Genomic DNA, 26906 nt, shown 5'->3' with positions numbered 1-26906 from the left:
CATTCTTGCTAAACCTTTCATGGATCTCCTTTTCGCGCTGTCTAAATTTCGCGATTTCCACGCGGTCGCGAATTTCGCAGAAATTAGACCATCGCAATAATTTCACGGTTTACAGTATACGCTGTAACTGTGTATTCTTATAGTGACAAATGAAAATGAATTTGACAAGTTACTGCTACTAGTACCGTAAAGTACCGCCAGAGCGCCCCGTCTCGCGAGAGCGCCCCACCTTGATTTTACAGCCAGAGAAAGGAAAATCGTATGGCAGAGTGCAACGAAGTCTGTACAATTGTGAGAATCTTAGGGTGCGTTTGGTTGGTACGATCTAGAACAGGATCGAACAGCTGGTGCACATGGAGCAGCCTCATGCCAACCAAACGGTACTCCAGAAACAGAGCACATTTTTGTGGAAAAATGTGCCAAACTGGGTGCATCCTTCAAAAATGTGTATGGGTCACCATGGTCACTTTGTACGGTACAACGAGTCCAACCCAAAAGCGTATGCACGTGATCATTTGGGACCAAAATCGATGTTCCCGCCAGGTTTCACTGTGAAAAAGTGAAACTGCTCGGTCTGCTCCGGCCTCGAGGCCAGAGCAAGCAGAACATGTTCTGGCCGACCCAGAACAGGTGCAGTCCCAACCAAACGCGCTGTTCTGGTGAATCCTGTTCTAGTTCGTACCAACCAAACGCGCCCTTAGTGTACTAAGGTCACACTTGGCAGGTTTTTGTGTGGAGCTTGTGTCCGCTTGAAGGTACGGATTGACTGCAAAACGTGCAATATGTGTACAAGGTTCATGTCGTATGACCTACAGACAGCAGACCACCTCCAAAATACGACCACGAAAGGATGAGATGGTACATGGTGGGGCGCTAGCGCTCTGGTGGTACTTTACGGTACTAGTAGTTGATCACTATAGCCGCTATAATTATTACTATAGCCGCCAACCCGCTTTAGGCGATACGCATGGTAACTAATACTTCATCGATTCTACAAAAGAGTGTTCACAAAAAAGCATACCTTGACAAGGTCGTGCCAGGTTGACTGACTGCCAGCTCACCCATCCGCAATTCTTCTTCGCATCTTATCAATATCAGTAGGAGTACTACCGATAAATAGTTATCACTTATCAGCCTGGTGATTACGAGACTCTTGCCTTGGTACTGCAGTGCCAGTGTACGTGTGCGAGTATCAAGCGCAACGATACTCTCGCTGGTACGAGCCTCATGCTCGGAGTCATGGTTTCAATAATCAGCAATGTATTTCCTGATTTCCTCTCATCAGTTCGACGGATATAATTTGAAAAGGTCCTTCCCCACGCCACAATACAACTAACTTGGCTTCTGACGTTGTGAAGAACGGCATGACTATGATCCTGGCACCGACAGCGAAAGCTGCTGCACGCCGTCGTGCAAACAGACAAAGCAACGTCCTCGCTCAACATCTTGCCATTCATTTATTGCACACAGTAATCGATATGCCCGTCTTTTCAAGTTTTCTTGCCAATCTTGGCTCTGCCACCTTGTGTCTGTGAGCACCTGTTCAAGGCAGGCAGGAAGCCACACTGATCTGTACTGTAGACTGTGATACCGGTACTGAGTGTGCGTCTTCACTTCAGACTTCAGTGCGTGTAGTGGTGTAGTGTTTCGAAGCACAAATCCCCGAACTGTGTGTGCGCGCGTGGGTGTGGAGCAGTGCACAAAAATTCTGTCTAAATTCACGTCTTTGGACAATAATGTGCGTTTGGAAGTAAATCGTTCATGTGTTATTCAAAATCGCATTGAATTCCAGTCATTTCAAGCGGTAACTCATGCCAGACCGAGTTGAAGCTCAAAGCTGATGTTTCTTTTTACATGATCCCCGGCCCCACACAGCTTGCACAGGTTTTCCACTCCAACTGCAGGCGAAGGCAGGTCGATGTGTGTGGAAGTGCTATCTGCCAGAGTGACAGCAGAAAGACCAGGTTGTGAGTCTGTTGTGGCTGGGGAGCTGCTCTAAAGTAGCAGCCCCATTTAGCCCAGGAAACCCAATGGCGTCCGTAGGAGACGAGGCCACAGTGGAATACTGGAAGAACAGGGCTGAGGATTTCGAGGAAAAGTAAGTGAAGCCCCAAATTGATATGGACGTGGGAAAAAAAATAGTTGCGACGCAGTTGAAATGTTTCTGCATGCCCACTCCAATCCAAGACCCAAAATCGTGTCATTCAATTCACCATATTCGTTTGCGCTGAGGTGCTTATTTTTGTTTTGTTTTGCGTACATGTAGTTGGATAAGAATCGATATTGATATGACCGTACAAAGTGGCTGGATGTGAATTATTTGCTATCGATAAACTCCAGGAAGCCCTCGTAAAATTAATATTAATCACACCTTTTGTGCTGTGTCTTTGATACATACCGTCATACGAGTCATAACTCTATTGGATAAATCCATGAGAATTGGCTGTGCATAAAATGTGGATATTAAAGAAGAACTCCCTTTATTGCGAACGAAATACCATCTGTTCTTCGGTTTTCATCCTAGAGAGGGGTTGACTGTATTTCTGCCTGCTGTAAACGGTGACGAACTCACTCTCTCTGTCTCATGGTCTAGAGCAGGCAGGTAACGATTAATGATTGCTCGCCTACTGTGCACCTTTTCAAGAAATTCATTTCACCAGCCGAGATCGAGTTCTCACATCACCGGGTTGTGAGACCGCAGACGTGCATGCACAGTATACACATAGAGCACTGCTCAATGAAATCCAGTCGCATCATTCAAGTTCGCGCCTGCCGTTGCACAGCCATAGACCATTGAGCAGCGCTGGAGTATGAAACAGATTCTCCTAGACGTATGCACAAATTTTATTTTATCAGTTTCACAGCCAAATATCCACAGTTGCAGGAAACTCCCCTGATGCACACCCGTTTACTTTTGGAGAATCCTTCAAATATGGTCTGAATGAATGAATGAATAAACAGTGCAGTAGTGGTGGCAAGTGAAATCCGACCCCAGCTTGACGCATTCACATTGCAACAACCCAGCACGCTCTTGTGTACTACCAAATAGAGGCCGCTACAGTCCATTTCAAAACTATAGACGCGTACCTAGGCAAAAACTGTTATGCCAGCATCTATACCACATAAAATCTGTGATCACTTTGTGCATAAATTTTTCCAAATTGGGCGTCTGTTATCCAATCGTTTAGAAACGATATGAGAGTAACTGTGGAGCGGACCTGAGCAATATTCCGAAAACTATTCTCAAAAAGTTCCAGGCAAATTTGAAATATTTCAAAAACACTGCGCGTCTATAGGTTTGAAATGGACTGTAGAATCAGTGCTGCGCTCCAGCACGGAAACCAGGGGTCGGATTTCAGCTGCCACGGCTGTAGTTCATGTACATGTACAGTCAACTTTGCGTATAACGACACTCGGCGGCGGGGCATCAGAAAAGTGTCGTTATGCCCGAAGTCTCATTATATGTATTACATTTGGATGGGACTTTGCTCTGGGCATGGACATTCTGTCGTTATTCGCGAAGTGTCGTTATATCCGCAGTCGTTATTAGCGAAGTTGACTGTAGTAAATTGTAGCTCCCTCAAACTCCTAGGTAGATGTTTAAGTTTATTTATTGGTGCGAACATGAGTGTTGGTATTATTGGTAGCCATATATCCACAATGCACACCTTCCTGTATTTGCAACAAGAGAATGCAAACGGCCAAGTCTGTCCAGTAAAGTTCTTGCAAATACCGCTAAGTGGCACACGTTTCAACGAAAGCAGGGCGTATGTCCGATGTTCAGACCATGCTTGCCAAACGTTCCTCTATTCAAGCTGTAACTCTGTGCATAACCTCTGCACTGTGCTGTGCGTACATGCGTGGGCCAATAGCATACATGCTCACTGTTTGAGTTTCCTTGCTTCTATTCAAGTCATGCCTCTACACGAGTCACTGTTTGACACGACGGTATACTTAAACTAGTAGCATAATCCCTTCGTTTACAAGTGCATGCGTTGCGTCAACCTCTGCATTCTTTGCATGCCTGTATGGTAGTAGAGGGAATTTCCCTACAAACTTGGCCATGCTGTGACTATACACGGTGGACTCCAGCACTTCACAATGCACTCTTGGTCTGTGCCGTGCTGTAAAAATTGTTTACTAGTAAATCCAGCTGGGAACTAGGCAGTGGAAGGATGTGCTGGTGTGCTCATATTGCACAATGTGAAATGCCTCTTGATTCTTACCTCAGGGTCGTTGGATGATCCTCGCATCAATACTGATCCTGCTGCGCATGGGTGTGCCTATGTGTGTGTATGTGTGTGTGTGTCCGTCCGTGTGTGTGTGTGCATGCTTGATTCACCTCTTTCACCCCGGCGCAGACTGCTGGCCAATCAGGTTGAGTTTGAGGAGTACCAGGAGAGCAGTGCAGCGTTGGAAGCGGAGCTAGAGGCTCAGCTACAGCTGGATGAGAAGAAGATCTCCGACCTGCAAGGCAGGAACGTCAGATTCGAACAGGACAACCACAACCTGCAGGTACGGCCTGTGTGTGTGTGTGTGTGTGTGTGTGTGTGTGTGTGTCTCTCTCTCTCTCTCTCTCTCTCTCTCTCTCTCTCTCTCTCTCTCTCTCTCTCTCTCTCTCTCTCTCTCTCTCTCTCTCTCTCTCTCCGTCACAGATCGTGTCGCATCGCGAAAAACTTCTGTGAATCCCACTTGATGCTTGTTTTTGTTGACCGTGCTTGCAGGACAAGCTTGAGTGTCTGAATCGCAAGTCTCAGCAGCACATCGAGCAGCTGGAGTGCGAGGTTCAGCGCTTGTCTGTGCAATGTCAAACCGTGCAGAACTACACCCGGGAGCTGGAGCAAACCAACGATGATTTGGACAGGGCCCAACGGTAGGTTTGAATGTCCGCTGTTGTGAATGTACAGTCAACTTCGCGTATAACGACACTCGGCGGGGCATCAGGAAAGTGTCCTTATACCCGAAGTCTCATTATATGTATTACAGTTGGATGGGACTTTGCTCTGGGCATGGGAATTCTGTTGTTATTCGCGAATTGTCGCTATATCTGCAGTCGTTGTTGGCGAAGTTGACTGTATCACGTACTGCATCCTGTCTTTTTATTGCTTTATGTGTGAATCACTTGGCTAAGGCTAGAGTTTGTAATGGCATTGGAAATTGCACAATTGCCTTCTGTGAATACTGCACCCAGGTTTCCTTTCCCCTATACTCTGTAATGTGGCCACTCATTTGCTATTTTGGCCGCGTGTACATTGGCCACTCGACTTCTCTACGGATTTCAATGTCTGCTTCAGTACATTTCCTTAGTTTCATGGTAAGGGGCCGCCCGGGGTTACCGATTGTTTTTACAAAACGAAAAGTTTTAGTATTTTTCAGCAGGTGAAACGAATTCCAATAAAATATTGATGCCAATTTTCGACACCCAGAAGTAACTGGGCATTCTCCATCTGCATTCAATAATTATTTTCAAAACGAAACTCTATCAAACCCACCCACCCCATTATTGGTAACCTTGGACGGCCCCTAATAGGCGATTCAGACTCGAGCCAAAATCACGTCTGAACTTGAACTTCCATGGTGATGCAGTCCTGTTTAAATTTTATGCACAATCCCTGATCAAATCCGTCTGAGTCGTAGAAACGTGGTCACATTTGGCCGTAGTCTGAATCGCCTATAAGTTAATCAAAACATGTGGACTGGCAGGTGTGCGTAATAGTTACCATAATTATGCGTCACCATGCAACAGTCATGTAAAGTTGCTGGGCCTGTACTGGTACATGTACAAGCATGTAGGCGTACAGTCCACATGATGTTGTAGTCTTGTTCAGTGCGTATCGGTTATAGTGTGGTCGCGTAAAAGAATAAAGTTCATTCATGTAGGCATTATTATAATGCCTACATGAATGAACTCTCATGTTTTCATAGTCATAACATATTTTTCAAGTGAACATTTCTTCTTACAAGCAATGGTATCGCATAGTAGAGTATATTGGTCCTAAGAATGGACTTTGTGTAGCAAAACATGCCAGATTTGTACAAAGTGTATCGCCTGTAGTAATACCATCTGCCCAGTGCAGTTCTGATCCGACTCGCATTGTAACAAGTTAGTGCTGCAGGTTCAACTGTTGTTGTCATGTAACTCACGCTGCATAGCAACATGGTATGCCTATGCCATGGGACTATGAACAGCCGCGTGCACAGCAGCGATACGTTGCATGTATGATGGCCTTCCTACCTCTGCGCACGTGCATTTGATATGACATCGTCACCCTTGATTTATCGCAAGTCAGAAATATCGAAAATTGGAATAGAAATTGGGTTTTCAAAACACCCACGCTATAACCGATACCTGCTGTACATACAATGACATGTACATGGATGACTGTACCATTGAATAAGAACGAAACGGCAGTGTTCGAGAAAAATAAGAACGGGCTACAGTGCATTTCAAAACTATAGACGCGTAGGGTTTTTGAAATATGAGCCGCGGCCAGCAAAAAAGGTACTATAGAAAATTACGGAAATTGTTCAGAATGGGTGTTTGAAGTTCGGAATTGAAAAAAATCTTTTTGAGTTGAGGTGATTTTGTACTTTTTACGAGTTGTCTCCTTGATGAGGATCGCTTCAAGATTATTTTGTTTTCATCTTGACAAGGTATCAAGTGGCGCAACTTCATCTTTCAACAAGTGTGAGTGCATGGAAGACGCGTACTGAAAGTAGAGAATCCACAGAGTGTCATGGCATGCACGAGTAGAAGACGAAGCCTAGAAATTTGCGGTGCGAGCGTTGACGACCTCGCTGCGCTACGGGAACATGACGAAAGTTTTTACGGCCTAAACAGCAGTGATACGATCGCCGAAACGTCTGGCTCAGACGACTCAGATTCGGACACACCTGCAGAAAAGCGGACCTGTTTACCGCTGGAGTCGCAGAGTAGCGATGACGAGTATTTCAGCGATGCAGAGGATACCACTAGCGATGGAACGAGTGCAGCAAGTGGAGCGGCAGCGGCGATGATACGCGACGCACTGGACATCGGTTGCAAATGCAAAGTGAATCATTGGACCAAGCTTCCTCCGGACCAGCTCGAGGAACTGGTATGTAACTTGAGAGCAATGAAGAGGAGTGAGCTGAAGCGGTACGTGCTGGCGGACATGCAGCGATAATGAAAATATCTAGCCCCAGCGCTGGAGCTGCAACTGCAAGTTCTTGCAAATTTTCGTTCACATATGCAATGCTTGGTGTTGTCGTCTGCCGTGAAGTGTTCCAAGATGCACATGGATTGTCGCATACTCTACTACGTAAATTACAAGAAGACGCTGAACATCTACTTACAACGCCACAGAGCAGCAAGAGTAAGGGCAAACCCCCGCCCAACATCTTACCTACTGCAGTGGCTGACAATGTTGTGCAGTTTATCAAAAACTATGCATCACGTTATGGAATGCCACAACCAGCAGCACCCAGGGGACGCGCAGCAAAGGCGCCCACATATCTTCCTGCTAGTTGTACAAAGAAAGAAATTCATTGTCTATACTGTGATTCTGAAGGTGCACATCCTATTAGTCTGACCACGTTCAAACGGCTTTGGAAAGCTAACAGTAATACTCCATATATTATTATATGCATCATGAAGCAGAGGTCTGATGTTTGCGCACGCTGTGAGTGTGAGCGGCTGCGTGCACGGGAATCTCCTGGTGTCGTTTGCATGAAGAAGCACTGTCAAGCAGATGAGGTTGAGATAAGGCACATGCGCTCATCCACCAACTCTGCTGCTGTTGCTGCAAGCCGCCTGCCCACAACCTTGCCATCAGGTGGTATCAGTGATACAAGGCTGCTGTACCTGAACAAGGAGATCAAGCAATACCTGAGCCAAGACTCAGAAGCACCATGGAGCAATGCCACAGGCCAAGAAGAGGCCGAGGGCATGGCAGAGGACTTATAACTAACTATAATGCAGAAGTAAACTGACAGCTATTGCCAATGTGGACACCCTTGTACATATAGTGGTATTTAACCACCCCCAGCACCTTAGAATACATTCAAACTATCAGGAATGATAATTCACATACCGGTATGAAGAAGTGTTTTGGAGCAAAAAAACCGTTTTCCAAAAATTAACCCTATAGTACCATTTTTGCTGGCTGCGGCTCATATTTCAAATTTGGCTGGAACTTTTTGAGAATAGTTTTCGGAATATTGCTCAGGATCGCTCCACAATTACTCTCATATAGTTTCTAAAGGATTGGATAACAGACGCCCAATTTGGAAAAATTTATGCACAAAGTGATCACAGATTTTATATGGTATAGATGCTGGCATAACGGTTTTTGCCTAGGTACGCGTCTATAGTTTTGAAATGGACTGTAGGCTAGAACCCTGACCCACCAGTTCTCCGGCGCCCAACAGTACTGTAGGTCCAAGCGCTAGTACAGTCGGACCTCGCTTATCCGGTCCTCTTTTATCCGAATCCCTCGCCATCCGGAAGAAAACTCTTGGTTACCGATTTCCAGCATGTGTCACGCATACATACAGTATGTGTGGTCGATTATCCGGTTCCCTCGCCTATCCGGATATTTTTTTGTGGAAAACGGACGTGTGCGGTGAAGCGAGTTCCAACTGTAGTGGATTTCTATGCTGTGTGTGAGTGATCTGATAGTTGTATTGTGTGTATGTCACGTTCTACACATACACAGTGCAACAGTTCAGTCGCTCACTGATTTCGAAGTGCGTCTGAACGCTGCCCTGGAGCGCAATGCACTACTGGAGGGAGAGCTGGATGAGAAAGAAGATCTTCTGGTGATGGTGCAACGGCTCAAAGATGAATCCAGAGGTAACCGGGCTTATGCAGTCATGTTTGGCACAGGCACACACGCCTACCGTATTTCCCCGATTATAAGTCGCACCTTTGTACACTAAAATTCACGGGTAAGAAAGTGGATGTGACTTACAATCGAGCATGACTTACTACTGAAGTGAATATATCGCAACAATGTTCCTCAAACCTGAAAATGGGGGTGCGACTTTTAATCGGGGAAATACGGTACATGCATGCGTGCACACACACACACACACGCACACACACACCTCAGACCTCAGACATGCCCATCGCGGAAGCGATGATAGCGAACAGCTATGTTAGACAGCAACTTGTGCTGGGATTACACCATTCAACAGCTTGCAAGGCTGATGAATTGACCGCCACTATTTTTAGCCTGGTATCCACCACACAGCTGTTTGAAGTGACTTTTTCTGGCCAGTGAATCCCTATTTTTCATTTTTCCATTTTTTTCTACACACACACACACCGCACCACATACTCCGGCATACACTGGCTGTTGGTAACCACCCAGGAGAATGAAAGAAAAGTCAGGAAGAGTCCGAGAAAGAGAAGAAAGACGTGTGCGACCATAATCGTCGGGAATTGAACCCGCAACCTCTCGATTGGAAATCGACTGCACATACCACTGCACCATATGGGACACACACACACACACACACACACACACACACACACACACACACAGGCACACACACGCGCACGCGTGCATGCACGCACGCACACACACACACACTCACTCAATCGCTCGTTGACTTACTCTCTCCCTTCCTCTGTCTATGTCTTTACAGATATGCAGCAGGAACTGTTCATTCGAGCACAGACATCTCGGAGCTCGTTCGTCACTCCCATGATGATGTTCAATGAGCGCTGTGCCGACTCTTCAGTTGGAATAGGAGGCCTTCGAGGAAACATGGCTGCTACCGGTGCTAGTCCCATGACTTCACATCGGAGCTCGTCGGATTTCCCTGCTGCTATTACTAGTAACGGCTTGCGAACTGCCAGTCCGCATTCCCGAGCTATAAAGTCCAGGAGCGTGGGTGCCTACCTGCCTACGGCTTTGTCGGTGAGTTTCAATGCAGCTAGCTGACCTCTCTCTCTTCTGGGCGTATCTCGCGCCTGGTTTGAACAGCACTGCATAGGCAAACTTTGTGGGAAAGCATTCACGTGACCATACACGACTCTAGAAGTGGACTTTTGGCGGCATATCAGTAATCGACCTGGTTCAACTGTCTTCATGTAAATACCCACCTATTTTTTTTCCATTGTACAGAATTTTAACCCGGGTTGAACTCGACCCGGGTTCAAAACTCTCATGTAAACACAGCCTTAGTGGTAGCACTATTGTTCGGTCACGGAATCTGGACTCCAAAGAAGACTGTATTTATTTCTGTTCTTCGTAACTGAACGAAAATCTCTAGACTAATAGTATGCACACATCATCGTGCCTTGGCACGGACATACCAACTCTGCTATTGTCCTCTCTCCAGGACCAAAAAACTCTGCTTTCCAAAGAGACCAAAAAACTCTCTCCTCTCCAAAGTGAAACTGGTACTATCACAAAAACACAGCTGATAAAGCGAACAGACCTACAGCCAATCAGCAAACCAGTTCCGTCATATGATCCGGCAGGTATTGCATGCCATGCATGTACTAGATTAATGCTACGGTACAGACAATCGCATGTCTAGACAGGTCCTAACAGTGTCTAGTCAGTACTAGCATCATGCTCACATGTGCCGGGTCAGCACACAATACATCGACCTAGCAAACGGTAACCTACGGGATCTACTGGAACATATCCCCCTCTCACACGAGGAGAAAACCACACTAAAAAAAAAAAAAAACAATCCGAGTGTGACACAACTACATAATCATGTCCATCACTGTTACTCATTTCCAACTGGCAAAGGAACGAGATGATGGATGGCACGTTGCAGGATCTTGCCTCCAATCTTGACGTCCACGACGCGCACCTTGTTGTCCTTTCCTGGGAAGGTCTCCATAATGCGACCCAATGGCCACTCTCCGCGCGGAGTGCCGGGACTCATCCACATCACCACGTCACCCACCTTCAAGCTCTTCTTGGCCTGGCGCCAGCACTTCCGGAGGTTCAAGGATGGTAGAAACTCTCTTTTCCATCGCTGCCACACGTCGTCTACTAATCGCTGTACTGCCGCCCATCTCTTCCGCTGATGCTGATGCTCACCAAGCACCGTCACTTCCTTGGCCAGAGGCGCATCCATACGTCCCACAAGGAAATGCTGGGGAGTGAGGGGCTGATCATCCTGAGCATCATCTGAGACTGTAGTCAGCGGACGAGTGTTGATGAGATGCTCTGCTTCAATCAGTGCGGTCAGCAACTCCTCGTCGGTAAGCGAAGCATTAGCGAGTACTGTGGTGATGGCACGCTTAGCAGCTTTCACAACAATTTCGAATACTCCTCCGAAGTGGGGTGCCCGCGGAGGATTGAACCGCCACTCTATTCCTTCATGAGCGAATTTCCTGCTGACTTGCGTGCGATCAATGGCTTCGCTCGCCTCTCGGAGCTCTCGCTCGGCAGCTGTAAAGTTCGTGCCGTTGTCCGACACCATGATGGACGGAGTGCCGCGACGCTTGATGAATCTGGAGAATGCCATCAGGAATGCTTCTGTGTCCAAAGAGAAGGCCATCTCCAAGTGGCATGCTCTGGTCTCCAAACAGGTGAAAACGCACATGTACCGCTTCTGCTGCGCTCGACCACGCCCTTGCTTTGTGTAGAACGGTCCTGCGTAATCTACTCCACATCTGGTAAATGGTTTGAGAGAACCACACGTGCGATGGTTGGGTAGCGGTCCCATGATCTGCTCCGCAGCCTTACTCATCAGTCGGCTGCATGTAACGCATTGTGCACGTACACTTTTGATCGCTGATGTACCATGTACAATCCAGAATCTCTGTCGTAGGTTGGACAGCAGGTGCTGGGTTCCAACACCATGGCAACAGAGGTCGTCTTCGCGCTGGATGAGTAGCGTAGTGACTCGGTGACGCTGTGGTAGGATCACTGGCTGGCGAACACCAACAGGTAGGTTGACAGCATGCTTCAGTCGTCCGTTGACGACCATGAGAGCAGGGTGTGACGTCGCATCCAGGACCGCGTTGAGCCGGTAGAGAGGGTCAGATGGTGGTAATTCCTCACCTGCCCGTAAGCGCTTAAGCGTGGCTGGGTACGCTGACAGCTGAGCTTGTGCAAACCAATGTCGTTCGGCTCCTGCTACTTCTGCTGCCGTCAGCACCGGTACTGTCACTACTGATCTTGGCTTATGACCGCTTGCTAAACGGACATAGACTAGTGGGGCACTGGTGTTGGCGGTGTCGACGTGGGTTTCCCCCCTCGTGACTGTCGCAGTCTGCCGTCGGGCATTTTGTACGAACCGTAAGCACCAGGCAGTCACCCTGGTAAGACGCTCCCACGTCGAATATGTGGCAGGATCTAGTCGAGATGGCGTCACCTGGCTGGCGAATGTCATACATGGCTTCTTCTTCAGCTCACCAGGTAGTTGCGGAGGGGTAGCAAGCTCCACAAGCGGCCACTCTGTCTCCGGTCTGGTCAGGAAGTCCGGACCACTCCACCATGTGTGACGTCCAACGAGGTCCAGCACTTTCATACCTCGAGATGGGAAGTCGGCTGGGTTGAGGACTCCTGGTACGTGTCTCCATTGGCTAGCTTTGGTGTCGGCTTGAATCTCACCGACCCGGCAGGCGACATCTGAAGTGAAGTTCTTGGCATGGCTCCTCACCCAGTACACGACATTGAGGGAATCGGTCCAGAACACATGTTCAGCAACAGGAATAGCGAGGGCTTGGCTGACAACTTTGCTGGTGCGCAGGCCGAGTACTGCACCTCGCAACTCCAACTTAGGGATGGTGACTTTCTTGATTGGGGTTGCCCGCGCCTTGGCGAATGTAAGGCTGACCTTCACAAAACCATCCGGATACGCCGCGCGGACATAACTGACAGCTGAAGTGGCGTGCGCCGAGGCATCGGTGAAGGTATGTACTGTGAGCTCCGCGGTGTCAGCCTGGCGCTCCATGCTTTTGAAGCATCGTGGCACTTTGATCCCAGCTAGATCTGGTAGTTCTGCAAACCACCTCTGCCACTTGGTCTCCAGCTCTGATGGGAGAGGGTCATCCCAGGAACAGCCGAGAATGCATGCCTCCTGGAACAGCAGTCGAGCCCTTATCGTAAACGGCGAAATATGCCCTCTTGGGTCATAGATGCTGGCCATCTTGGATAGGACGCTTCGTTTCGTCAGCCGCTGGTCGTCCGGTGTGTTGTAGCGATAGCTGAACGTGTCAGACGCTGCGTCCCACACGACACCAAGCGTCTTCACAACTGCAGCTGATGCGGCGTCGCTGCAATCATCGATGCTCACCAGTGCATCGGCGGCTCGGTCGGCTTCCGGGATAGAACGGAGCACGTCACGGCTGTTACTGCGCCATTTCCGCAGGTGAAACGAGCCCATGTGGAGCAGGTCCTGCACCCCCTGCCGTACTGAGATGCCGGCTGGTACTGATGGTTGTGAGTTCAGGAAATCGTCAACGTGGAACGATTCCTCGACCGCTGCTCGGGCTGCTGAGTCGTACTGTTCCCCATGCTGTGCGGCTACCTCCCTCAGAGCTCGGCAGGCGATGAACGGTGATGCCTTCAGTCCGAACACGAGCCGAGTAAACTCGTAAATGGATGGTTGCTCGTCTGTCGACTTGCGCCACAAGAAGCGTACGTACCGCCGATCTTGCTGTTGTAGCTGGACCTGCAGGAACATCTCTGCAATGTCTCCTACGATCGCAACCGGTTCACGGCAGAACCTGAGTAGGACGTGAATCAGGTCATGTTGCAGTTTCGGACCAGTGTACATCTCATCATTGAGAGACACACCCCGCTGACGAGCCGCTGCATCGAAGACAACCCTCACTTTCGTGGTCGCCTTGTCGTGGCGCACGACAGGAAAGTGCGGTAGTAGCCATTGGTCACCGTCTCTGGCGGCACTATCCTCACAGCGGACCACATATCCCTTGTCGATGTATGATTGGAAGACTCTGTCGTACTCTGCTTGGATGTCCGGCTTCTTGAGAAGAGATCGCTCGAGGCTGATCAGCCGCTTCTCTGCCATGGCTCGGTTTGGCGGCAGCTGTGGCTGGTGGTCTGGCCGAATCCAAGGGATGCCTGTCGTGACACGACCATCAGTGATTTTCATCCTGTCAGCCACGAGGTGCTCTGCTTCTATCTCAGCCATCGTCTTGTCAGATTGTGGTTGCATGCCCACCTGGTCATCCTCCCAGAACTTAGTGACCAGCGTATCGAGCAATGGCTCACATACTGCAGATGCGTGCAGCGTGCACTCGGATGTGGCACTCGTCGGCATGTCCACCGGCCCAAAGCAAACCCAGCCGAGTGGTAGACGGCGTGCAATGGGCTCTCCCGCGCGCCCAGTGGCCTCCTCCAGCACTCGGTGTACGTCAATGACATCGATACCAATCAGGATGTCTATCTGCCGCGAGTCGACCTGTGGTAGCGGTAGTTGCTGGAGGTGGGGGAATTGATGGCTCATCTGATGCCAGTCAACGGCCGGTAGCGGAGCTGTGATGTCGGGCTGGGTCCATGCTTGGAACGCCGTGCTGTAGTCACCATCATGACTGTGGATGGTCAGGTTGACTCTCTGCCGGCGGCCTGTTACTGTCGTTCCGCCTAGGACTGAGGTGGTGAGCTGCTCATCTGGCCCGCTGACACCCAAGCTCTCAGCAACGTCAGCCCTGATATAGCTGGTCGATGATGCCGAGTCAATCAGTGCCACTGCATCATACATCTGGTCTTGGTGTTGCAGCTTGACTGGCACAGTCATGAATGCAACATGGACCCCGGTGTTAGCGGTGCAGGTGGTTGCTGTGGCCGTCGCTGCTGTGTCGGATGGACGCTGTGGCTTCTCACGTGATCCACCGCCTCGCTGTGGACTGTCCAGTCGATTGCTTTGATTCATGCTGGCTGGCTCTTTGTCCGTCTTCCTGCTGTAGCTCTGCTGTTGTCTCACAATGTGGAGCATGTCATGGTGTTTTCCACCGCACTTAGCACATGGGTTGCTCCTGCACTCAGCAGAACGATGGCCAGCAACGCGCAGGCAGCAGGTACACACATTCAACGGCTTAACGAATTTCCACCTGTCTGCTGTTGACAAGGTGGCAAATGCCCGGCAGTCAGCTAAGCCGTGGCCCTCTCCGCACTTCTTGCATCTGGCCTTTGGCGTCTCATTTCCTGCTGTAGTTGCCAACGTTCTATGTGGTCGATGATCGTGTCGGCTCTGTGACTTCTGCAGCACTGCCGTTGATGTGGGTGTCTTGTGGGTCTCTGCCTGCCTCTCCTCTACCTTCCTCAGCATATGAACCAGATTCAGTAGCCAGTCTGCAAAGTTGCAAACATCGCAGTTCCGGTCCTCGTGCAGCTCAAAATACCTCAGCAGGAGGGTCGGTGGTATTTTCTGGGTTGCTGCTAGGTACAGTTCACGGCCGGGAGCAATGCCACACGACTTCATGTTGACCAGGGTACTCCGCAGCTTTAGAGCAAACTTCTTTAGCTTGTCGGTGGCTTTAGCGTTGTCAATCTTGGGCCACGTTAGGATATCTTTCTCGTGACGCTCAAGTTGTCGCTCCTCACCGCCATACCAGGCTTCTATTTCCACCAATGCTGCTTGAAAGGCGCCTGTTCCGTCCATAATGTCCTGGACGAGTTCCTCGGCACTCCCTCCGGCGAGTGACTCTCTCAGTCTCGCCATCTTGTAGTGCTCAGTTGTGTGGGGGTCTGTTCCCACCAAACTCATGAATTTCTGTCTCCAAGGGACATAGTTCACTGGCGCTCCGTCAAACTGCGGTAGCTTCAACGGCTTCAAATGGGATCTGTATGTCCCGGCATGAGGGTAAGCAGCTGGTGACGTATATGGACGTTGTCCATCTGGCTGACTATACTGCGTAGCCAACTGACTCTGTGCAGCTGCTGGTGCACTTTGCTGTACATAATATGGCGTGTAAAAAGTTGCAGGATTCGCAGCTGGTGATGTATATGGACGTTGTCCATCTGGCTGACTATACTGCATAGCCAACTGACTCTGTGCAGCTGCTGGTGCACTTTGCTGCTGTACATACGGTGAGTAGAAAGTAGTTGCAGGATTCTGGCTGCTGGCTGCGGGTCTGGCTGATTGACCTCTTGCACTCACTACTCTGGCCTGTCCAAGCTGGCTAGGCACTTTCTGCTGGACTGTGTAGCTACTTGGCTGCACTTGAGATGTCACAGCAGGGTGATACTTCTGGTTAGCTGGTGTCTGATACTGTGGGCCTTGGGGCAGTTGTGGCTTCAGACTAGTTGTGGTGAATGGTGCAAAGCTGGACTGCACAGTGACCATCTTTCCTGGTCTGTGTTGTGCGTTGTTACTAGTATTACTATTAGCCACAGCTACTGGGGCAAAACTGTTACTCTGCAACACAGGATTCACTGCACTATCACCAGACATACCTGCATGTACTTGACTGCCGTCGCTGCTCACTGGACCATCAATGACAATGGACTGTGCATGTGTCACTGTGGATGGCAGTCCGTCACTTCGACCAGCTTCCACTTCCACCGTTCTGGTCTTACTTGGTAGCCAGCTCTGGGGACTTCTTCGTTCCACATCCACAGCACTCAAGCATGGAGGCAGACTACCAGCTGGTGTTTGTCTTGGCTTGGCTGGCTGGATGTCAACTGCGTCCACCACGCTGAAGGCGCGCCCTGCTCTCCCAGACTCTGCGCTGGTAATTTTGAGCTTCTCAAGGAGTTGATGATGGCGCACGAGTGCTTCTGTCGTGAGCCCTTGTCCAACACCTGCGTGGGACAGTCTCCGTGCACTTTCATCTCTCCGACTCCTGCGGCTGCTCGCGGTGGAGCCTTTCTCTGAGAGCTCCAACTCCAGCGCTGCTCTGTCTGCAGCCAATCGCTTGGTCGCCAACTCTCTGTTGAGTTCCAATCTCTTTTCGACCGCCTCAGCCTCCAGCTGGACTAATTCCTCAGCAGCTTGCAACTCTCTCTCGCGTATCCTGGCCGCGAGTTCCAGTTCGGCTTCCTTACCGGATTTCTTGGAAACTTGGGAGACACTATCCCACTCTCCATATCGCGAAGGAGGCTTACCCTTCGTCGACCTGACGCTCGTTCTTTTTTCCATCGACTCCGATTACTGCCTCGGACTCGAATCCGGCTCGAAGGACCAGTTGTTCGGTCACGGAATCTGGACTCCAAAGAAGACTGTATTTATTTCTGTTCTTCGTAACTGAACGAAAATCTCTAGACTAATAGTATGCACACATCATCGTGCCTTGGCACGGACATACCAACTCTGCTATTGTCCTCTCTCCAGGACCAAAAAACTCTGCTTTCCAAAGAGACCAAAAAACTCTCTCCTCTCCAAAGTGAAACTGGTACTATCACAAAAACACAGCTGATAAAGCGAACAGACCTACAGCCAATCAGCAAACCAGTTCCGTCATATGATCCGGCAGGTATTGCATGCCATGCATGTACTAGATTAATGCTACGGTACAGACAATCGCATGTCTAGACAGGTCCTAACAGTGTCTAGTCAGTACTAGCATCATGCTCACATGTGCCGGGTCAGCACACAATACATCGACCTAGCAAACGGTAACCTACGGGATCTACTGGAACAACTATCACCCAGAAATCTTTAGCCTTATCCAGTTCTTTCTCTTACTCTCACCCCCACTCTTTCTCTCTCCCTGATCTTGTGTCTCCTGTGTTTAAATTACTGTTCGTAGAATGGCGGCGATGTCTGTGGCATCAGCAATCTTGGACTTCAGGCGGACTCGACGTATGGCAGCGGTGACATCACCAGGTCCGTCTCTTGCGTTCAGGAGGAGACGGGCGGAGACGAACAGAAACATTTTCCGCCCGACAACCAGAGGCAGCAGCATGATACGAACCACCACCAACGGCAGCAGCAGAACTTCCACCATCATGCGCAAACGCAAACGCAGCAGCCACAGCCACAGCAGCAACCCCGACTGCCGCACACGCCTCGTCGTCAGTCTGACCAATCGATCAGACTCGGTCCCGAGCCGATCACACCGCAGACCGACGATATGGGTGCACCTCAGCACTTCTCCTACGGCGCTGTGGATGTTAGTCCAACGCACGATATCTTCCGTGCTCGTCGCAGTCAAGACAAAGGCAATGATGATGATGATGAGTGCGATAGCCTGGAAGCCTCGCAGCAAAGCGCCATCGCCACCACACCGCTGCATCCGAAAGCGCAGCGGCGTACCAGTCGCTCTTCATCGTAAGTGTGGCGCGGCCCGGTGTGTTGTCAGTCATGCTTGTGTGACACGGTGTTCCTCGATACATCGAGTGGTGTCCTGTGCTGTGTAGGGCTGTGCTGGACCATGCTGCCAAGACAGTTTTGCATGGATATTGGCAATGTAGATTAGTTTTGTTTTTTATTACTGCTTAGAGGTATGTGTGTGGGTGGGTGTGGGTGGAGAGTGGGTGGGTGTGTTAGTGTGTTAGTGGGTGAGAGGGCCGAAAGCATCACCTTGATTGACTGTTCGTGCTTGTGTGGACTTAACCGGCTATATTAGGGTATTTAATACCGGGGTGGATTCAGAGTGGGCTCGTGGGTTTGCTCGGACCCCACCACTAACTCAAATCCACTGCCTCACATATGTTGTAAGCGGTACTGTGGCTCCTGCGGTTACGCATAGCGGACAATATTGCGTTCTGCCGTATTGGGAATTGCCACGACAAACGTGAAGGTGTACGAAATGCATGCAACAAAAATCGTGAAAGTTGTTCATGGTCCACGTGGATTTGCCGTGCCATATTCACCGCAATCCACTTTGCTGTGAGAGTGCCAGCAAAGCATTAACCTCACCCTGTGCGTATGTGTGGCCATACACAACTGGTTGGGCATGTGAGACACACGCCTCGCTGTCGCAAATCCTCGCTGCCGGAAGGGAGCCCCCTGTGCTTGTGTGACCACGCCCTTAACAGCATGTGCTTGTACTGTGCGTGGTGGTACTATCATCCACACTCACACACTCACTTAGAAAGGCTGGAGTGAGCCGGTTCGGAGTTTGTTGTCGTTGTTATTGTTGTTGTTGCTGCTGCTGCTGCTGCTGCTGCTGCTGTTGTTGTTGTTGTTGTTGTTGTTGTTGTTGTTGTTGTTGTTGTTGTTGTTGTTGTTGTTGTTGTTGTGATCTGTGATGAAAGCGCATCTTCAGTTGCACTTGGTGAAATCCAATTCAAAAGTACAAAACTGGGACCCTGAAAGAGCTTCGAATACATCACTGAAGGACATTCGCATTCACACTACCGATAAACTAACATTACCGTTCCGTAAGTTGTGCAGCTCTCGCCGCGGCACTGAGAAGGGATTTTCCCTACTCCCGGCCTGAGCACCTTTTTTACTGCCAGAATGCAGTTGCCGCAGCCAAAGCAGTAAAACGTTTTCCGCCGGCAAAGTGCCTGTAACGTCACGTGATCAAATCACCTTGGAAACTTTCCCATTTTGTCAATTTTTATCGGTAGTCTGAGCGCACCCTTAAGGCCGATTCACAATACAACTTTCTGCGACGCGACGCGCGATTTGTGACAGTTGCGACAAGAAACGGCCTGTCGTGAGCTGTCGCGTACAGTCGCAAGGCACCTGTCGCAGTAGTTGAAGAAAGTTCATTAGGGCGTGCTGGCACTGTGATCAGGAGTAAGCGTCCACACTGCGTGCAATCGAACATTCCTAAAAACAACCATTCGCCTCGTGCTAACCAAACACTCCCAAAATCCGCACCTTGTGGAAACCAAAAAAAATACTTCGAAGTTCTATTAATAGAACCAAACAAAACCAACTGTGATATGCGCCACTAATCTCGAAAATGCAGGAACCATTAGTACCCACGCCTGAACCCTCCTCCACACTATCACAACGTAGACGTCACAGGCAACCATAGCAAGACTGATACCAACACAGCCACAAAGAAGGAAATACAGTCAACTTTGCGTATAACGACACTCGGCGGGGCATCAGAAAAGTGTCGTTATATGCGAAGTGTCCGTATACCCGAAGTCTCATAATTATTATGTATTACAGTTAGATGGGACTTTGCTCTGGGCATGGAAATTCTGTCGTTATTCGCGAATTGTCGTTACATCCGCAGTCGTTATTAGCGAAGTTGACTGTACATGCAAACGAAATGCCTTTGAAAACACAGACAAGCCGTGAGATGGCTAGCACCTTGTCGAGTCAGGAATTGTGAAAACTTTCAAACACTTTCTAAAGTACAAGAAGTAACAGGTACAAGACATTTGATGAAAACAAACAAACAAGAAACTCAGCTTAGCTTTAGTCCATGTGGCCCGGCTGCTACTCACTACCGCGTTGACCACCATGGACCAGTTGTAGTGGTAGACTTCACTCTCATGAATAAAGGCCACGTTAGCCGGTTCAGAGTTGCTGCTCTGCTTCTGACTAGTGGTGAAAGAGCACCTACATGACTGCTTTCGACCTTTACTAGAACACGTACCTTACTAAACTGACCAGAGAACAAGGAGACTGACTTCTGGTTTGTTACACTGCCCAGAGAACAAGGACTTCTGGTTTGTTACACTGACCAGAGAAAAAACTCAGCCAGAGAACAACCTCTGCCAGGGAAAAAACTCAGCCAGAGAACAAGCTTGGCCAGAGAACAACCTCTGCCAAGAAAACAAACTCAGCCAGAGAACAAGCTCGACTAGAGAAGAAACTCAACCAGAGAACAATGACACTGACTTCTGGCTTGTTCCTCCCTTTTTATCCAACCTGTGTGTATTGGTGCAAGCCACTGCATCATGTGTACGGACCAGACGCACAAGGGTCTTCAACACCAAGTATAGATATCCTTTCCTGCCTGCTTCCCCGTACTCGTAAAAGTTTTCCAAATACGACATAAACAACATGCCGGGGTGCTTCCTACTTGGCTACGGAAAAAGCAGCGACTTTTCGCATTTGAACCCGTGCTTCTTTTGTGTGCGGAGCTACGGTACACACTATGCAATACTAACGTAACTATTCCTAGCTTTCTCTAAACAAGAGTACATACCACCACCCCCCCCCCCCCCCTCCAACAAAGCCAATAACGAATCATGTCTGTGCGATGTTGTAACAAATCGATTTTTAACCTCGGTGTGCATGCCGCGTGTGTATAATATCATTATGTATGTGTGTATGTGTCTGTGTGTGTGTGTGTGTGTGTGTGTGTGTGTGTGTGTGTGTGTGTGTGTGTGTCTGTGTGTGTCTGTATGTGTATGGGTATCAACGTGTTCTCCATTGCAGTATTAGTCATCGGAAGCGCAAGCATTCATCGGGCTGCCTCTCTTTCCTCTGCTGTGTAAGTTACTTTATCGTGCTCTCCCTGTGTGTATATATATTGTGTGTGTGTGTGTGTTCGCGCGCCAAAGCACAGCGCACATGTGTATGTGTGGGGGGGGGGGGGGGCGAGTTTTTGTGTTGTGACTGTGTGTATAGTGCGACGAGGGACTGTTCTGCTCCAAGCGGGTATCTCTGCTACTGCTGATGTGGGACTGCAGAGTCCCGGACTCTTGATGCCTCTTCTCGTGGACTATGTTGTTGATTTGCTCACTTGAGCTAAGCACCTTCACTATCCGGGTCCAGTTCCCAACACTTTCCTGGCAATCAAAGACCCACTACTTCCTATTTAAGCCCCCCCCCCCCATTTCCGGGGCCTTGGGCTCAGCACTCCACCCCGCTCACGTTTGAGCTCTGTAAAGCAGTGCATGCACGTACACACACAAACACACACAAACACACACACACAGACACACACACACACACACACACACACACACACAGAGTACGGTGTGTGAATGAAAGAGATTGTATTGGATGTGTGCATGGTTCTGTTCTCAGCCGCTAGGTTCGTCTCAACCTTCACCCTAGTCGTAGTGCCAGGCTACTCTCAGCATCCAGAGATTCTCTAGTAAGTTTGCTCACGGCTTGATTGGAGTGGAAATATCACAACAGCTTTGTACTTCTGAGCACCTGCCATCATCACCATCATTATCTTGCTTTGCCTCTGAGCTGCCACCAGCACCGTTGTGTAGCACACCTCCTTTGCTTCTCAACTCACAAGACGAACGTGTCTGGTCATCACGTCTACCTCATTCCATGCCACGTACCCATTGGCAGTTGGCAGTCGGTGAACCTGATGCTGAACGAGTCAGCCAAGGCCTTTGTAGTCGCTGCCACTTATCGTCACTCTTTCTCTGTCTGTTATCCCTCTCTCCCTCTTCCTCCCCCTCTTTCTCTTACTCCCTCTCTCTCTCTCTCTCTCTCTCTCTCTCTCTCTCTCTCTCTCTCTCTCTCTCTCTCTCTCTCTCTCTCTCTCTCTCTCTCTCTCTCTCTCTCTCTCTCTCTCTCTCTCTCTCTCTCTCCCTCTCCCTCTCCCTCTCCTTCTCACCTTCCATCACCGCATCTCTCACTTGCTCTCCTACATTTCAGCATCCATGTTACGAATGTCGCACAGCCAAAGTAGAATGTTGCTGTGGTATGCGCCGACACGTACCATCTGATGTCAACCATGCCTCGTGTCATCAATGTGTTAACATGTCAACATACTGGGCACACTGCTGATCCCTGTTCAACCAACCAACACAATCATGTAGAAGGCAAAACATTATGTACTAGTAGCAAGACTGCCCGCCAAGAGTACACCCTGCCCCCCCCCCCCCCCCCCAAGAGTGTGCAGCTCCACTATGGGGGGGGGGGGGGGGGGGGGTCCCCCGCAAAGCTTCAACTTGATGTCATTTTTTATGATGCACTGCGCATTGTACACGTATAATCGGACGTATCCTGGACCTGTGGTGGACAAATCCGGCTTCATCTTGTAGAAGTAAACATTTGTGATTCGTTACAAGCATCGTAAATGCTGGAAATGCCTGAGCCATTCTTTACTGTAGTTACACCAGTGACATGATATTATTTATTATCATTGATTGCTTTGCAATTGACAATGTCTTTCTGTGTGTCTTGCTGTCTTTCTGTGTGTCTTGCTGTGTGTCTGTGTGTCTTGCGTGTTTGTGTGTGTGTATGTGTGTGTGTGTGCGTGCGTGCGTGCATGCACCCGTGCTCCTATGCTTGGATTCTCGCGTGGTTGTGTACCTGTTGTTGTTGTGCACACTTCAGATATGCTGGAAGCGCAGCACAGGCTATGATGGCATGGTGAACAGTGGGGAGAACAACTGATCGCAGGGCCGCGAAGGCACCCCAGCGCCCGTCCTTCCCAGCGACGGTAACACCGAGGCTACGCAGTACGCACTGTTCTGTGTGCTGTCTCTCCGCGCACTCTTCCGCGGGGCTCGGCCATTGTTTGCATTGTCTCGCTGGTAGGAACGGGGTCCGGTGCGTCTTCAAGACCTGCTGGAGTCGAGCTGGTGCTTGTGTTATCGTAACGCATGCGGTGGGGGCTGCCTGGAGAGTAACGATGATCGCCATGCCCTGTCCGTAGTAGTGTATGCAGTATGCTAGTGTGCAGAGAGCTGCGTGCTGATGTGTGATACCAACGCTGATGGCGCGGTGGCGCAGCGCGAATGCCGATCGCGATCGCGATTGAGCACCGTGCTGCGAATACAATATGAATGCTGATTGCGCAGTGCACAGTGCAATAATGCCTTTGGAAGAGAGGAGCTTGCCAATGACACCGTGCCAATGACCCAGTGCCACTGCTAAGAGACATGGAGCAGCTTTGGCAATGTTACAGTGCCGTGCAGTGCCAGTGTGATGTGGTTGTGCATGTAGTGCCAATGACCCAGTGCCGATGCTAATAGACATGCAGCACCGGTGGCAATGTCGGCAATGATTATGTAACAGTTGCGTGCGCGCGTTGCAGTGGCAGTGTGATTATGGAAGTGGATGTAGTGTGACGTGATGGCGGCTAGCTGATCTACCCCAGCAGCTGAGCACTGTGAGCAGTGTCAATGCTAGTATTACTAATAGACATGTTGGCAGTGTTACGGTCCCCGTGCCAGTGTGACTCGGTGACAGTTGCTAGCTGATCTACCTCAGCAGCTGGGCAGTACTGCCGTAGTACAGTGACTTCATCTCGCCTCTTAACAAACATGTATACATTGTGTGCGCATGCACCGTGTCACCGCATACATGCAGACTTCATCTCGCCTCAACATGTATACATTGTGTGTGCACCGTGTCACCGCATACATGCAGACTTCATCTCGCCTCAGCATGTATACATTGTGTGTACACCACGCAACCGCATGTGTGCTGACTTCAGCTTGATCATCACTGTTCTACGGCAACATTTCAAGTTTCAAGCATTCTTTCCGTGTCTGCGGGCGTTCACGCTGGTTGAGGTGCACAGCGGGGTGTATTGACACCAGTGTGTGATTTCCGATAGTGGCACCGGTTCTGCTGTCCGCCTGGCAATGTTGCACTACATGTCTACACACTGTAAACTGGAATAACGCCAGTGGACTGCTATGGCGGCAGTTTACTCCCAGTTGATGCAACGCCCAGTGCTGATTCTCTTCCGTCACTGGACCAGCCTCAAGTGGCGTGTTGCATCCTGCGCCCGGCCCTGCGGCCACTGTACCCGCTCTGCTCACATGCTGCAATCTGAGCATGCTCTCTGAGTGCTCAGTGACGCAGTCGGTGGTGGCTGTGCAATGCGGAAAGTCATGGTGCCAAGCGATCGCCAGCTGGAGTTCTGTTTGACACGAGAGTAGTGATCTGTTGATATTGTTATCATGGCTACACCAACGTTGCTGCTACACCATCCAGCATCATATTACGTCATCCCTGTCCTTGTTGGTTCTCTGCGCTTGAAGACGTGACTGCCTCTCTCTCTCTCTCTCTCTCTCTCTCTCTCTCTCTCTCTCTCTCTCTCTCTCTCTCTCTCTCTCTCTCTCTCTCTCTATCTCTATCTCTCTCTCTCTCTCTCTCTCTCTCTCTCTCTCTCTCTCTCTCTCTCTCTCTCCCTCCCTCTCTCTCTCTCTCTCTCTCTCTCTCTCTCTCTCTCTCTCTCTCTCTCTCTCTCTCTCTCTCTCTCTCTCTCTCTCTCTCTCTCTCTCTCTCTCTCTCTCTCTCTCTCTCTCTCTCTCTCTCTCTCTCTCTCTCTCTCCCTCTCTCTCTCTCTCTCTCTTTCTCTCTCTCTCTCTCCCTCTCTCCCTCTCTCTCTCTCTCTCTCTCTCTCTCTCTCTCTCTCTCTCTCTCTCTCTCTCTCTCTCTCTCTCTCTCTCTCCAGTTTACAGTATGTTGGTGCCCCCCCCCCCCCAGTACACAGTGTGCAATGGGCGGGCACTTTTCCTTGTCCACTTGTCGCTGGAATTGCTAATCTCACCGCTGTTCTCCTGTTTTGTTTGTTTTCTTAACACATTTGGCCAGTGCTATTTTCATTGACTAACTGGACTGTGAAGACCTGCTCCCCACTTAACACATGTGCCTATCAGATACCGACTTTGATCCTATCAAAATAGATACACATCTTTATTTATTCGTACCGTTTACGTACGGCTCACATAACATGCCCGTTTTCGAACTGCTGGTTTTTCGTCGTTGTCGTCTTGGCCGCCCCCGTGTGTGCGTCTTGTGCTGAATCGCTATGCTATGCCGTTGGTCATTTTGTTAAACACGCGTACGGTGTCATGCTTGTTTACTTGTGGCGATTTGCTAGTGTTGCCACGGCGTCTGTGCTTGGCCTGGGTCGTGCTTTAAATGCTCCCATCGTTGCGTGTGTCGTCCGGCTTCTGTTGTCGGCACGGCAGAATGGAATTGTTCGGTGTGCATAGTATTTATTTGCTGTCAATATCATATCAACCTCTCATTATTTATTCTAATAACTTAGTTGTCAATATGACTGTATGTTGTCAGCCGATATGCCAGCTGTGTGTAGGCGTGCACCGGGTGGATACTTGTGCTTGTATCACAGTGCTGCTAGTACCTGGTGCTGTACAGAACACGGTAGCAAGTGGAATCATCTGATTGCTCAATTGTTTGGAAAATTGGACCCAACTGGCCCACATTTCATTGCTTCAGTTCAAAATCGCAAGATGAAATCGTTGATACCGCGGCTGCCGCACCGGTTCTCATGCCCCTGCTGGAGTGGATGTGGCACTGGCTGTCTCCTAGGCAACAGCTCGAATGTTCTTGTTGCAAGGCTGGCTAATTCATTTATTCATTCATTCAGACTTTATTTGAAAGGATTCTCCAAAGACTTTTAAAAGTAAATGGATACTGAGTACTTATCATCACTAGTTTGAGGGAAAGACACAAACGGGAAAAGTCTGAAGAAAAAATTGACTCGAACCAGGGACCCTCGCTTGTAGCTAGCGATGCTCTAACCACTGAGCTATGGTGTAGTCATCATCCCAGCAGAGACCGTTCAACATTTTCTTCATACTGCGTAACTCACACTTCCTGTGAATCCACACAGGCGGGGGGGGGACGCAGCCCTCACTGTAACCGGCCCCACACTTCACGTACAAACTAGCACGAGTAGTACTTATCAGGGGAGTTTTCTGGAAGGGTGGATGGAATGAAAAGGAAGTGAAGCTGTATAAACAGTGTAGTACATGCGATCTGTAGCGCGAATCTTTAGTACAGTAGGTGTTATTCTGGTAATGTTCTTGTCCATGTCACTGCACTGATGGTTTCAGGATCAAAATCGCAGTTCTTGAAATTTTAGGCTCTGTTTTGCTTTGTTTTATGCTGAATGACGCAAATGACTATGTACCAGCATTGAAAAAATAGTGCCCACTCTTGAATAATGCCCTCTTTTGAATAGTGTCCCATCTGCGATGGATCATGGACATAGAAAAAATAGTTCCCCATGGGGCACTAATCGCGCGAGTGCGGTATGTCTTTTGCAGACCTGCCAACTTCTTTTTCCATTTTTGTCCGTAGTTGCTAAATCTCCCTCCAGTTTGGGTAAACAGTGGGGAGACCTCCCTCGGGGTTGGGTTAGCAGTGGGGAGACCTCCCTCCAGGTT

At 49.4% G+C, this 26906-nt stretch overlaps 1 protein-coding gene across 2 annotated transcripts; it reads left to right on the top strand.

The window, feature by feature from the left end:
- Positions 1-1874: 1874 nt before the first annotated feature.
- Positions 1875-26008, top strand: LOC135824958 (nuclear distribution protein nudE-like 1-A). 2 transcript variants are annotated; one of them, XM_065337696.1, is made up of 9 exons: positions 1875-2098; positions 4362-4515; positions 4725-4873; positions 8697-8833; positions 9631-9905; positions 17675-18195; positions 21220-21274; positions 21814-21883; positions 23089-26008. In XM_065337696.1, exons 1-8 carry the CDS (start codon positions 2031-2033, stop codon positions 21841-21843), a joined length of 1389 nt encoding a protein of 462 aa, XP_065193768.1. In that variant the 5' UTR covers positions 1875-2030; the 3' UTR covers positions 21844-21883; positions 23089-26008. The 2 variants fall into 2 exon arrangements, with proteins under 2 accessions (XP_065193768.1, XP_065193767.1); XM_065337695.1 differs by lacking the exon at positions 21814-21883.
- The last annotated feature ends 898 nt before the right edge of the window (positions 26009-26906 follow it).

The sequence above is a fragment of the Sycon ciliatum genome, chromosome 9, assembly GCF_964019385.1.
Source record: "Sycon ciliatum chromosome 9, ocSycCili1.1, whole genome shotgun sequence".
Classification (NCBI taxonomy): domain Eukaryota; kingdom Metazoa; phylum Porifera; class Calcarea; order Leucosolenida; family Sycettidae; genus Sycon; species Sycon ciliatum.
The sequence above is the reverse complement of the archived record's forward strand: the minus strand, read 5'-3'. Positions and strand labels throughout refer to the sequence as shown.